Genomic DNA, 15,283 nt, shown 5'->3' on the forward strand with positions numbered 1-15,283 from the left:
GGCGTTAACTGAATCGAAATAGGGGGAATAGACTTTAACTTAAAAACCTTGGGTGAGTGTTCCGTCATATTAATATAGATAACGAAAAATGTCTAATTAAAATATATCCGAGAAAAAAAATTCGCGAAAAAAGTATATCACAATATATAAAATTCAAATAAAGAATAACAATGAATAATAATATTCCAAAATGGAACAGACTCACAGTATATTGACTTGGTGTACCAGATCACGTCGGGTTCACCAATGATGATGCAACGGATGTTCTAGTTTTACAACTAGTTACCAGTAGCACCTTCTAAATTTGATCGTTCCCAGTCAGATAGAAATCAGAAGTCAGACGAGAAGAGGCAGGAAAGATATATTTGATTCGTTACCAATATATCGAGGACCTTTTCTATGAGCTGGCTAATGAAACGTAGGAGCTGTGTCCCACGTCGTGTTGAAACGTGATCTGGTGCGGATGCATGACCGAAAGCCTTCAGCTAAACAAGTCCACTTAAACAACGTGGTCAGCATCCAATGTCGAACACTTAATGAGCTATTGATTTTGGGGAATTATTTACAGCTACAAACTCATCCATGTGGCTCTATAGTAGTCGGCCTCTGGAACCATGATAAAGTCTCAAAAATTCTTTTAGCCTCGACCACATAGCTTCAATGTTGTTGGTATGGTTTAGGGTTAGAGTTAAGGTTTAGGGTTATGGTTCAGGGTTAAGGATGAGACTATAAATTATGGACGACCTTTGAGCGACGCTAGAGTGACTCTGAGTGTGTTAACATAATAACTAAGACTAAATGAGGGTTATAAGCCTGTGTGAAGAATTTAAATTATGATTTACAGTTCATGGTTAAGGTTAGGAATTATACTTAGGGTTTTCATCACGAACTGACATCAGCTATAATGCCAGAACTTTATTTATACAAATGGACAATTGAATTTCGCGCCAAAATCTTATGATCACTGCTCTTGTAGACGCTGAATTAACACGTCTTATCTAAAATCCGTCGTAAACCGACTGTACGTAAGCATCAGGTAGCGAACTCAGCGCCGTGATCTTGAAACCCGCGAAAGCTTCTGATTGGCTCGTCCATATGGTTTAGTCTCGCCGTCCTTGGGGATTTGTACATTGCCTTTCGAAAATGAGTGTGTAGATCACCTCAGTAATAAACCTCACAAGTGACGATCAACCAATAGTCATCTGGTTGAAAAACTTTTCTTCGGGTACATTTTCGCAAAACTGTCAGGATGTTGCATAGTTCTTCGCCAACAAGCCACTTGCTTGCTACAATAATTAGTTGGTTCTTTCTTGATTAATTGATGACTACAAAATCCTTAATTTTTGGCTAAGTGATATACTCAATTAAGAAATTAGTTGGAAATAATAGCATGTGGTTAAAACACAAAAATGTATGTAGTAAAGAGACTGTTACTGGATTATGTACTTATTTAATGGACATGCACTTACGAGATCTGTAACTGAAACCCATACGTGCCCATGACTAACAACTAAGAACATAGATGTACCTATGTCATGATCATTATCATAATGCTTGAAGACGTTTTGTTTTGTAAACTTCCTAATTAGTTACTGTTTTATATTCGATGTTTAAGAATTCTAGCAAATTTAAGTGCTCTTGTAGCCACTTTTTCAAAGATTTTCACGACTGTTATTACTTGATCTCCGTTAATTTCTCTATCGTCATCTGAAGATTGCTCACAATATTAACTTAAATCTTGAGACTCTTTATTTTGGATTCTAAGATGATTGAATTATCTAACAGCACTCAAGATCACTAACTATCTAAAAGTATGCACTTATTGGTCATCGTTGTTTGTTTTAGTAAAGATCACGCCGATTTTTAGAAGTGTGTCATTGGTGTTACCTTTATTCCTTAACGACTTTTGAAGTCATGACTTTATAAATTAAAGAGAAATCAAGCGACAGGTGAAATACTGTCCATTGCATTCAATTACCCTGTTTTATGTGTTGAGATCTGTATTATTTATGCTATATTGCTCACAATTTCAGAGAAACACAAGTGAACCCTAAGGGTGAAAATACGGCTTAGTACTGTTTGAGAGCTCAGTAGTCGTTTGAACCAAGGATTAATGCGTGTTCAGTGTTTATTGACTCCGAGTTTACTTACTGTGTTTGTTACTGAAATGTACTGAGAAGCAAATTTTCGACATATCTACTTCAATTAATGGTTACAATAAACCTGTTTTCTATGAAATTGAGAAATAAACAGTGAAATCATGTGACTTTTGTATATAATACTAGTCTCGTTAAAAATAAAATCTTAGTGTTTATTTTCTAACAGTACTTCAAGAAAGAGTTGGGTATCTGGTTCAATTTTCTCATGATTTTCGACCTTTTTTCACTTTGATTTTGGTTGTCATATGCTTTTATTCGAAGGGTAAAACTGTTAGGAAGTCAAAGATAATGATGATAGACTTCTGTACTATTTGTTTGCCCTCACTTATTCGAATAAAAGTTCTTGATAAAACTTTTCAAATTATGTATCATTGTTCCCATATTTTATTACTCTGTCACCCTTATTTTTTTCACAGGTGGTTAGTTCTCACTCGACTAACTTTCGCCGATAATATCCTCCAATTTAAGGTCGCTTGGCTGAGATCCTTGTTTCTACATGAAAGTTCCTGGATTTAAATACTGAAACCAGGGTTAAAAGTATTATGCCACAAATAGCTATTGATGGTGTGGAAATTGATTTTCCTTATCAACCATATGACTGCCAATTTGAATATATGACAAAGGTTCTGTTATCATTAAATGAGGTAGTATTTCCATGATATTGATTTTACGTTTTAAATCGGTTGTAGTAAACTTGTTAATTTTCCTGTTTTCTGTGTAAATCATAGTAAATTAAGTCGACTCGTTTATTTTATTGAGATATTCATATTCTTATTTTGTATGTTTGTCTAAATACGGTAATTCTTGAAAATCTATTGCTTTAGGGTAAACATGCCATTTTGGAGTCACCTACTGGTACCGGTAAAACTCTATGCCTGTTATGCGCTTCATTAGCATGGCTTGATAAACAAGCAAATTCAGTGCAATTAATATCAGCAACAGATGCTAAACATCAAAATACAATGGGTAAACGGCCTACCAGTGATAATGTTGATAATGCGTTATCTCATCAAAACTTTCTTGCAAGTTTGGGTAAAGTGAACAATGGATGTAAGATTATTTATGCATCACGAACCCATTCACAACTAGCACAGGCTATTAATGCATTAAAAGGGACGGTTTATTCAAGGTAAATTACTACTGTATTAACAGTTGTTTTTCTAAAAAAGGATTTGCTTTGTACGTAAAAGTGTCATAACTAGTCTTGTTACTAGTCCATGTATTCTTTAAGCGTAATAGATATCAATGGAGCAACAATATAATGTGTATTCATTTGTTGATGGTAATAAAAACAAGTTCTTTTGTTGGTCAAAGTCTATCGATCATCACTTAAAATATTGTCACTATGGTAGGAACCTTGACAGTTTTTTTGATACTGTATAATCGGAAATATTTTTAGACTGAAATTACTGCCACTCATCGCAATTAGAACACAATAAATGATATATTATGCACCAGTCTTATAGTATGAAAACTTGCTCAGTATTTCAAATGATGTGCACTTAGTTCATTCTGTTTGTTAATCACTTTCTCTGATTGCTATTCTTAATGAATGTGAAAATATGCGATGAACGACTTGATGTTTAGAGTTTATCAAGAGTTATTTTGGTTCGATTAATGAGTTAATTATGAATTTGACTTTCACATAGTAATCAAACTTACCAAAAGCGAATGATATGTTAAATTAGATAAAAGTTATTCTGAATGTTTATTTCCAGATTTATAGTACTTGTAAACCATGACTGGCCATGACAACCATTTTATGCTCGAAAATGAACAAATAATGTAGTCATTTTATCTGTAGCATCTACATAATCTTGCCAAGTCATACTAGACCGAATGCTAAAAGCAGTATGATTTTCTATAACTCTTTTTCCCTTTAAATGTGTTCATCATTAGCCAACTCAGAACTAAAATCATACACTTTACTTATGGATATATATTTTTAGACTTTTGTAACTAAATTCAGGAGATTGAACTTATTTTTACTTTAAAGTCCCATCTTTTATACCGGTTTAATATTAACAACCTACTTCGATAAAATAATTCCGGGAGTAGTTTGTCATGTTATCCCATGAATGCATTCGTCTGTTGAAAGTCAAATCACTTAATTTAAGTGGTTGATTTATATCCGCTTAGCAGTTGAATAAATGCTTTTTCTGTTAGTTTATTTACCTACTAATTCGAATTTTTGATTAACTTCATTCCACTACATTAAAGACGTAGCGTCAGTGTCGTCGGGTCAAGAGACCAGTTGTGTCTTCTTCCCGATGTAACGTCGTTAGAGTCGAATTCTGCCAAAATTTATGCGTGCCGTATGAGAGTTCAAACAAGAACATGTGAATATTTCCGGAATTTCGATTGTAAGTGCACGAATATGTAAAATTTATTTTTCCTACTTCACTAGATTAACAGGGATTACGTTACCTGGTTATAATGCACATTTCATTGCATTTGAGTTGGTTATATCAGTTTGTCTTTTATCTTTATTTCCTGTAATACATTGTAGACATTTTTACTACGACGGTCAACCTTCCTGTGAGTTATTTAACTAACAGAGGCAATAAAGTAATTGATTGGCTCAGATTGTCACATTTCGTATCAATGTACTAAACTTACTGTAGTATTTTCCTAGTTAAAATATCTTCGGTATTATCATGGTATTTTCAGATTATAAACTCAAGATTCTGAACACTTGGAGACCTTACTTCCAGTTCTGCATTTTATGGTACTTGGTCTTTTTGATCATGACTTATGGTGTCGTTTACATTTGTTAGCTATACTAAGTAACTACATTCGTGAATTGAAGTAAAGTGAATAACACGGTACTCTGCTTTCAAAGCAGAAAATAAGTTGTGAATAAAATTATACCATTGAGTATTAATTTAACATTAGAGGTGGTAGACGCAGATGCTTTCACTTTTCATTCCACTACAAAAGTTATATTTATATATATAGCACCATTCTAATTTCTTTTTGTCGCCTTTCGGTATCTTTATTCCCTTTTTCGATGGTCATTTTGTCGATGACTTTTTCGTTACATTGTTGCGAAATTATTGTTAGAGAAAACATCTAGTGGAAACTAGATGTATGATACGATATAATAGCAAGATAATAATAATAGTAATATCACATATATTAATATATGTTAAAGAGTAATGTGTTAGCGGTTAAGGCGTTCGACTTTTTGCCATTAAGTCCTAGATTCGAAACCCACCCTCCCTACTTCGGCTTGGGAAACCAGTCTAGGTCATTAGCCCTCACACCTATAGCTTGGCTTACAGCCGCGTCTAATGAGTTAGTTAATTCAAAAATTTATTAACTACATATAGTCGGCTGGGAACATTATATATAATGATACTCGATAACTAGACCACTAGGTTAAACCACATGATACACAGATACATAATTCTAACCACCGTCTGAGAACTATATAGTCTGAGCTAAAGTAACCGTTTGTTAATACTGTCTGAAATCCGTAGTACAGTACAGTAAAATCAGTTGTAAAGCGAAATCCATATTAGTTTGTAATGCCATACATTTAGCATAGTTGTATCGCTATCTTTGCTTAACAACCAATCATCCCGTATATTAGAAATATTATATAAACCTATTCATTACTGTATTAAGTTTCATATCTCTCCTGCTTTTTTTTAAACTTGTTTAGTTATTGAAAATATATTATTATTTCATCCTGAAACTTTTACAGTAATATAGCACATATGTTATAAATAAGTATTGCGTAATTTCTTATTTCAGCTAAACGTGACGAAATTTTAACCAACTTAAAATCTGAAGGCATTGTCGATATTGAAGATTTATCAAATTATGGTCAAAAAATAAAGTAATAGTTTTTCTCTCTTTAATTAAAAAAAAACAAATTCGCTTCTCAACATGATGAATTGATACTTCAGTTGTTTTATGATTTCTATGGATAAATTAAGCATGACTATAACGATGATAGGTAGTGAATTGTGTGGATTTTCTAACGAGAACTAATTACTCTTTGTGTCATTAATATTGTTTAACTTGCCTATTGTAAACTCTTATTCTTTTTTAAGATTGGTGTAAATAATGTTGGTTAATATAATAAACAAAACTCCTTAACTAAACTGTCCAATTCTGTAAACAGTGTTGAGAACTATTTGAATCAATGAGGTGAAAACGCCCATAATGTACAATTACTGTATGTAGTTGAGTTAATACTTTTCAACTATACACACCCATTACATTTGACTTTTACACCCAATCCAAACAGTAGCAATTGATGTTTCCAATCTCCATAGATGTTAGTGTTAAAAATAGGAGTTTAATTACTCTCGGACCAACTGTGAATATCGTAAATGTATAATCACATTTAATATCAACTATGAACACTAGACTGACACTATTAGTCGGGTTATCACACAATAATAAACATTTGATTAATAATAAGTTAGTTTTTATATTGAGATCACGAATCGATCAATATTAAACCACCATTGAGAACTTGAAAGCACTGAACGGCCGTTTCGTCCTATGTTAGCGGTATATAGATTGAATTAAAGCATATCCCATAAAGAGTTGTGTTGGGGCACTCTGATTGGCTATTTCTTAAACAACAAACGCTAGAAGAGACTTGGAGAAAACTCTAGAATCTTCTTATTATAAATATACCAACGTTTTTCTTATTGTGATCCCTACTGTCATCCAACCTTTTTATTTGGAATATTATTACCATCCTATTCAACCGTGTTCTGATTTGGTGACTTGTCAAGTAAAATAGTGTCCAAGAATAAAAAGCAATAAAAGTAGCTTATTCATAATAGGAGAAATTATAACATCCTAGTATGGGGATCGGCAGTGCACATCCACAATACTACACGCGGAACGACGAAGGTTTACTACCTCATACATAACTTCGACGTCACTCATTCGGTCGCTTCACGAAAAGAGAGGAATACCTCGAAGAAATCTGCGCACGAAACCCTGCAGTCTACACATATCTTCTACTTTCATAGGCCATATTTTGTGGGCATAAACTAAAATGGAGGAAACCGCTGTTCAGTATACTCTCTACATGGTTGACGAACAAACACCTCGCTCAGTCCACTAGTGATGTACTCTTGCAAAGCCCAACTGAGCTTTTCGAATCCTTGCCAATATTTCGTCAGACACCGTCCCACCAGAACTGATGGCACCTCCGTAATGAGTGAGGCAACCGAATTTCAACTTCTTCATTCCCTGTAATCGATCTAGGTAATAAAGCAGTACGGTCCCGAAGTAACGTTGTGCGTGTAGAGGGAAATACCTTTATCACGAACATGCTAGCATTATTGCTTGAAGGGGTCAGAAGAGTACATCTCATCAACGTCTTCATCAAACAGAACAATGTCATCTGTGTATATCAAGTCGATAAGTCAATCTCCTGATAGGAAATCAACCCATCAAAAGTTAGATCTTAAAACTTCGGTTTGTAAGAGGACATTTATGATCAAACTTGATAAAAATGAGGGTAGTAGACAACCCTGACGAACACCACTTGAGGTTGACAATTATGGTGACAGTTTGCCATAATTTCTGACCTAACTAAGTGTTCAAATACAGAGCATTTACACGGTTCATATACTTATCTGTTACGACTTTTATTAACAAAAACTCACAAAAAAATCTCTCGATCAACGGATGTGAATACTGTCTTTTAGTCAGAAAACAACTACTATCAGGATTTTGTGAGTGTACTTATATTCTGGAGTCTAAAAAGGGGTGAATATTTGTTCAGTACATCACATTCATTCCTTGTTTGCTCTAGTTTGCTGTTCCTGAGCAGCAGATAGGCGACGGATAATTATAGAGAAGTGTTTTATATACTATATTAGTCAAACTATTTCCTCTGTGGTTACCAAAAGATTTGTTGTTTTTATAAACTGGGACCATTAGTAATCGAGATTATTCAGACGGGATTATGTCCTGTCACCAAACTCTAGTTATAATCTCAATCAACTTACCTCCTAACACGCAACCGCCGTACTTGAAGTCCTGTCGAGTAAATCTATCTGGTCCTGCTGGTCTCACTCTCTTGTCGTTAGTTATTACCTTATGAACTTCATCATCAGCTGAAGGGAATCGTATCATTTTTCTTTTAAGGTTGTTCAATGATATTCGGTACATATTATCACGAATAGATAAAAATATTTTACAATTTACAACTCATATTATGTAGATATAAAATTTTCGATCTTACCGTCCTATATGTTTTCTGAAATAAGTTTGTACTGTTTTTTTGTTTTAGATGTTGTCCTTATTTCATATCGAGAGAACTTAAGACTGATTCATCTTTGATTTTCATGCCTTATAATTACGTGCTTGACCCACGAGTGAGTATGTTTTACCTTTGTATGTATTTCTGTCTCCGTGTTTAGTAACTACTATGGTTAACAATTGTTAAGTATTATTCAGACTATTAGAGTCCTAATTGACAAACAGATTTTCCTACATTAAAATGGTGATCAAAGTTGAACGAAAAGATAAACTACGTACCGTGGCGACGCAAAGCATGATTTCCTGTCAAGCTGAATAACTTACTTTATCTATCTGCATTATTTTAAATTGTTGAAGCTCCGATTAAAACGGTAAATCTCTCCTGTGTGCTACTTATGCGGTCAGATATAAGTAGTATGTGTCAGGTATTATAAGTAGATTTCTCATTGACAGAAGAGGAAAATAAAGAGCAATCGAAATAAAAACAGGAATGAAAGAACAATGCAGTTTGTAAGGGATAATTCAAGAAAAATGTGCAAATAGTGTATTTGATGCAATGTTTTCATATTTTGCAAAGATACTAATTTTGCATGGTATAGTCAATTTCTCCTGCCCAAGTCTTCGTTTACTACAATTGGTGTCGCTGCCTCTACTCAGGGTGAAGATTCCATGTCTGCGCGTGTTTGAGGGAGGAGATGCGCAGTACATCCTGAAGAAATTTAAAACTGTTGCGGAGCCGATGGGTGTAAAGTAACCCAAGGCGACGACGGTGGTGTTGAGGACGCTGTTGAGAGGCAAGGCGAAGGCTGTTTGTGATATGTATGTGGCTGTATTTGGACCGTCCATACAGCTCACTGATCTCGTCAAAGAAACCAAATGAAAAGTATAGACTCTTTATTGATTTTAGAGAACTGAAACTATGTGCAGCGACAACAATAGTGGAAACATGAAATCGACAACATAATACTACAGTGTTTATAGTATCGGATTTGCTGTCAGGTTATTGGCGACTGCCAATAAAAGAGAGCTATCGAAACAAGACAGCACTTATCGTACATGAGAAGTAGTATCGATTTCGACGAACCTATTTGGATTGGAAGGAGCACCGTTCACGTTCAGAAGATTAACGACGCTGCTGCTTAAGGACCTGGAGGACGTCGGGGTGTATGATGACGATATAGATGTGTATAGCTATACAGAAACATATAAAGCATGTGAAGGCGGTCCTAAAGCGAATTGAAAGAGGACGTGGACACCAAATTACTGAGGACAAATCGCAGTTTGCGAAAAGCAGCGTGACGTTATTGGGGCGCAAAGTAAGGAATGGAGACATAAAACCACATCCGGAGACCATTTTAACGACAAAGAATATTGAGGTGCCAAAACTCGAAGAGGAATAGAGACTTCCTACAGTCGACTCGTCAGTAATTTCAACGGCATAGCAGCGCCCCTATGTAAGTTGCTAAGCAACGCTAAGTTTACGTGGACAGAGACCGCGCGGCAGACTTTTGACCTAATCAAAGAACCCTTAGACGACTACCAGATGACGCTGAGACTGCAAGAACTCCAAAAAGCGTTCAAATTGGCCTCAGATGCAAGTGATCTTAGTATAGGTGCCGTCTTAAATCAGTCTGACGGTGTAGTGGCGTATGAGATTTATGTCCTTGCTCCCACTGAACAGGAATGTTAGAAAAAGTGTGTTTGGCGATTATATGGGCGGTAGACGAATGGAGACCGTACCCACTCGGTGTACGATTTCACATCGAAACTGACAAGTCGCTGCAGTAGTAGAAATCAGCAAAAGACCCTCCGTGGGGAGTTGGCGCGAAGGATGCTACGTCTACAGGAGTACGATTCCAGTATTGTGCGTATTCCAGGAAAGGAGAACGTAATGGCAGATCACTCTTCAACGCCTGACATAGAAGCTAAACCTCCACTGACAGCGTACGCAGTGAATAGCCTAGAGGAAGACCCACTAGAACTTGTTCAACACAGAAGGCTGACCCTAACCTTCGAGAGATAAAATCAGAGTGATAAGAGAATGAACACATGTCGACAAGTGTAACAGACAAGGTGGCAACAGTGTTACTTCAGCAGAAGGAAAGTCTGAGGGCAGAGGTACATGGATTTCTGACCTGGTGGAATGATGACGAGGATTGAGTGGTGGTAATCATGAAGGACCTGTGCTATGTGATGATTCTTGATTATCACCAGATGGCGCTTAAAGGTATTGCAAAAACGACGAAGTGAGTACTGACCAGGTGTGAAAGGCGTTTCTGTCACAGTTAGCGTAAGACTTCAAGTCGTAGTGTATCAGCACTCCTAAATCTCTTTCAACTTGGAATACTTCTAGAGAGAATTTTCCTAACTGCAGTCTGCTACATGTCGCCCTTGGACTACTTTACACTTTGAAGTGTTGAAGGTGAGTCCGTTGTCGTCTGTCCAAATTTGAAGTCGAGTCAAATCCTCCCGAAGTGCCAGCATATCCTCTTGGTTGCGTACCACTCTCCAAAGTTTCACATCGACAGCGAAACTTAGTAAGTCGGACGATACTTGTTGTGGATCGTTTATATAAATCAAGAAGAGAAGAGGTTGCGGCCTGTTTAAACATATGGGCTACCTGTTCCTGTCATCTAGATATTTCAACAAGTTATCTGATTTTGTTTGTTTTAATACATCATTATGGATATTAATTGCACAACCTATTCAGGTGCGTTTCTGAAAAGTGTACAACCTTTCGCTGTAAAAGTTACAGAAGGCCTAATCAGAGATTTTGTGGTTACTGGCATTATGCTGCGAGAAGAGTGTACATTATTCAGATGTCGATTGACTGGGCTGCTAACTTCTAACTGGCGATCACTCAATATTTATCGTCAGGAAGGACGAAGAAGTAAGAAACGGAAACTTGTTGAAGTACTTTGTGATGAGAATTCTATATTGTACCAAAAATATAATATTGAATAATGCTAATAATAATAAAATAATAATAATATTAATCCCTGAGGGACCCCACTAGTACATTCCATAGCCCGAGAGAAAGTGAAGTTAGCACTGACCTTAAAAGGTCGAATTTTTAGGCATGGAGTGAGAAGTTAAGGTGAATAATGTCAACCTTTTCCTTGTGTATCTGTCCACCGCAGTCAGGAGGTTGGTTATACAAGAATGACCCTTCCTGAAACCAAGCTGTTAGTGTGAGAAGTTTATGGATAATATATAGTCGTGCATACCATCGCACATCAGGGACTCCATGAGTTTTGAGTGAGGTTGGTCATACAAGATTGGCATTCTATGAAACCGTACTAGTGGGGTGAAAATAAGTAACCGCAGTTGGGGATCTATGGTTGTTGCACGTAATGCGACCGTTTCCATAGACGGTGAGAGGTAATCAATACCTGCTAGTAACGACAGAACATCCTACACATTGGGTAGATGCCGTGCTCGTTGCAGACGAACAGGGAAGAACAGTAACTGAAGTATTACTCCGGATTATTGTAGCGGACAACAGAATAGTGAAGTTGATATTAACCGTCCAGAGTCCTTGTTTCGAGAGTGACAAATTCGAATCCCGTCTAAAGTGGTTAGGTATCAATAGAATACAAACGACACCGGATCACTTACAGATGAATGGCATAACGGAAAGCAACAACCGGACGTCAAAGGAATGGCAAACACTTAAATGACGGGAGTGAGAGAGAGAGTCTGTAGTGTTGGTTACTATGTATCCATTCTTCTTGAGTCACTTTTTGACTTGTTAATTATTCGCTCATCAACCCTGATTGTTTTTATACGAGCGTATGTGTGTGCACATCCTATCCTACTCATCACATGTCTGTATCTTATTTTTATCTGGTTATAAATATCGATTAACGCTCGGTTAAACTGAGTTGGCTAACTTGCCTTCTCCACTGCATGTAATTTCGCTCCGCTCAGTTCCCTTCGTTTCATCCCTCCCATTTCCTATCCAGAAGCTAGAGTAAGCTATATGGGCTTAACATAGTAACCGACATTATAAGTTATCATTAATTTTGTTGATGCATCGTACGTCCGTACAAGAAACGACTTCGAAGTTACCTTTCCAGCTGATGTAAGGAAGATAGACTCGACTAAAAGTGCATAATAAGACCTGACTGCAGTAATAAAGGTGGACTATAACAAGACTAAGAACAGAGCGGAGGTGGGTAATCACAAACGTGAAAGAGAAACAAATATCGGACACAAAGAAGGAACAACAGAAAGAGAGAAAGAACTGGAAGCATTTTTAAGTGGGGGAACAGAAATACACCACAGGAGTGAGGACAAGATCAGGGAAGCTGATCATGAAGTGGGAAGAACCACACGTCGTCACGAAGGGTGCAGAGCGGTCTATACGATTAACGAAGAAGACAGACAAAAGCTCGTAAATGCCGGTCAACTTTAAAGTTGGTTGCAATGGTATCAGGAGGGCGAGTCATTAGCATCGACAAAGAAGGCAGTGGTACGACGACCGGAACGACTGTGAAAGCCTTATTAAGGGAGGGATGAATGTGGTGCGTTCTATTTATACGGACAGACATAAGTAGTATGTCTCAGGGATTTGGAGTATGATTCTTACTGACAGAAGAGGAAAATGAGAAGAGAAAAAACAAAAGCGGTCGGAGTAACAACACAAATGGGAAAACGCCAGAGTTTGTGAGAGAAAATTCAAGAAAGTTGTGCAAACGGTGTATTCAATGTTTTGTTTTCATAGTTTACAAATCCAGTGTAATTTCGCACAAAACAATTGGTTTCCACCTGCCCATCTCTTTGTTCTTTACAGAACTATTATTATTATCATTAGTAGTAGTAATAGTGCACACGGACATAAATTTAATTTACAACATTGCTAAACAAAATCCAAGTATGTAAAAGAATACTGGTGGAGGCTGTAAATAAATAATTTATGTGTCAAATATCACTTGGGATTATAGGTGAAGGATAAATAAAACGATATTCTGTAATCAAGTTTTCTAATGTGGTGTACCATCACTACTCCAAATCTACAATTTGTATCAGTCACTAGTTTATTTACAATGGTTAGCTTTGTAAACTGAACAATTATACGTACACACGCCATGTAAAGTAAGAAAATTTAGCAACATCTGGATTCGAACAGGACTTTTTTTATATCATTTACTTAGTGATACACCAAATAAAGGTTATGGCATGATTATAATACCTAAATAAGTATTAATATTATTTTACTTGTGAAATGTGAGAAACATACACGGTTGTATCACAGCAGACTATCTTAGTACTTACACACTCGTTGCTTATAATCTTATCACTGATCTATTTGAACGTACGAAAACGAATTGTTGACTGATTAGTATCTAAGCGAACAATTGTTTTCAATTAGATCATCATCAGGCTTTACTCTAATATACATGAATATTTATATGAAAATGTTAGACTAATCAAGGCTATTTGAGTCAATAATCACAATGAAATAGAATACGTTACCAAGCATAATAATAGTTAAAAGTACAAGTTGATAGTGGGAAGACAGGTGTACTGATAGTAGTAAGAATAGTAAATTACGATAACAAAAGTCTTATCAATAATTAAACATAAGAATTAAGAGGTCAAACGTGGGTAAATAGACTGGAATAGTAGTCACAAAACATTAAAATCATTACGTAATAAGAAGTATGTAAGTAAATAGATAGTGGAAAATACAAACGGAAAGAGGTAGAAAATTACAAAAAAAAATGATAGCCAAAATAAAATTTTTACAAATAATAATAATGTCATTTATTAAGTTATGTCCGGCCATGGAAGGGATAGGGGAGTTACGAATTTCTTCTGTACACATAAATTGGGATGGAATGTACGAATTCCTATGGCTTCTGCTATATGAAGTAGACGGGAGCGAACTCCGTTGGGAAACGATGGAGGTATACGATAGATCACTTGAAATGATTTCGACAATATGACCACTATCAATTAGATGTGCCAAGATAGAACTGCGTATTGTTCTTATTTGGCCCTTTCCAAACCATGCTGGTAGATGTTCACTCATTCGTTGGTTAAGTTGCCTAGTAGTACGCCCGATGTAGCTATCTCCACAGGAGCAGCTGAACTTATAAATGCACATGGAGGAGGCCAACTAAGGTAACTTATCCTTACGTATTCTATTTCATTGTGATTATTATTGACTCAAATAGCCTTGATTGGTCTAACATTTTCATATAAATATTCATGTATATTAGAGTAAAGCCTGATGACGATCTAATTGAAAACAATTGTTCACTTACATATGTTGTTCTGATTAGTATCTCTCAACAATATTTTTCTCGGCTAACTTCTTCTGTTCTAATGATTTACAAAAAGACTGAAATTGGCAAACTTCATTAAAAAACCTAATTATCTCGTTGTCTATATCACCTTTCGTACTTTCGTTACATAATAATATGGGGTACAAAAATCAAGTCTGTAAAGACACTTTAGAAACATGCTCATGGAATTTACAAAACGCCTGAGAGATTTGTGTATGATAACTATGCTACTTACCAGTAACTCAACTTTTATTCCAAAATTTATTCTTGCATTTTAGTGATGGTTAGGCTAAACTATACTCCCGAAGGACAATGACATCTTGAACGAGTTCAAAAGATCAGGAAGTAGCAAATATGAGCTATAAAGTATAAAGTTATAAAGTACGTAACAGATTCAATACTACCAGGTAGTTTTCGATGGAGTTTTGTTCTCTGAGCTGGATGGTTTGGTCGTGGAGTTTTCGTCGTCCTTCTGGACGACATCATCATCACAAACTTCGGGTGGAAGTCCGGGTAGAAGTTAGTGCTGACGATGTCGTTCAGAAGGACGACGAAGAGTCCACGACCAAACCATTTGCTCAGAGAACAAAA

At 36.1% G+C, this 15,283-nt stretch overlaps 1 protein-coding gene across 1 annotated transcript in view; it reads left to right on the top strand.

Annotated features, from left to right (window-relative positions):
- Positions 1–2,560: 2,560 nt before the first annotated feature.
- Smp_136280 (putative regulator of telomere elongation helicase 1 rtel1) overlaps positions 2,561–15,283 on the top strand; it is a gene marked incomplete at its 3' end in the record, with an annotated part of 40,413 nt that continues 27,690 nt past the window's right edge. The window contains exons 1-5 of the mRNA XM_018797540.1: positions 2,561–2,803; positions 2,984–3,288; positions 4,380–4,522; positions 5,919–6,003; positions 8,431–8,515. Of these exons, the coding sequence (XP_018652572.1) occupies positions 2,702–2,803; positions 2,984–3,288; positions 4,380–4,522; positions 5,919–6,003; positions 8,431–8,515 (720 nt within the window). The 5' untranslated portion in view covers positions 2,561–2,701. The remainder of the gene's footprint in view (positions 2,804–2,983; positions 3,289–4,379; positions 4,523–5,918; positions 6,004–8,430; positions 8,516–15,283) is intronic.

Source organism: Schistosoma mansoni, chromosome 5, assembly GCF_000237925.1.
Source record: "Schistosoma mansoni strain Puerto Rico chromosome 5, complete genome".
Taxonomy (NCBI): domain Eukaryota; kingdom Metazoa; phylum Platyhelminthes; class Trematoda; order Strigeidida; family Schistosomatidae; genus Schistosoma; species Schistosoma mansoni.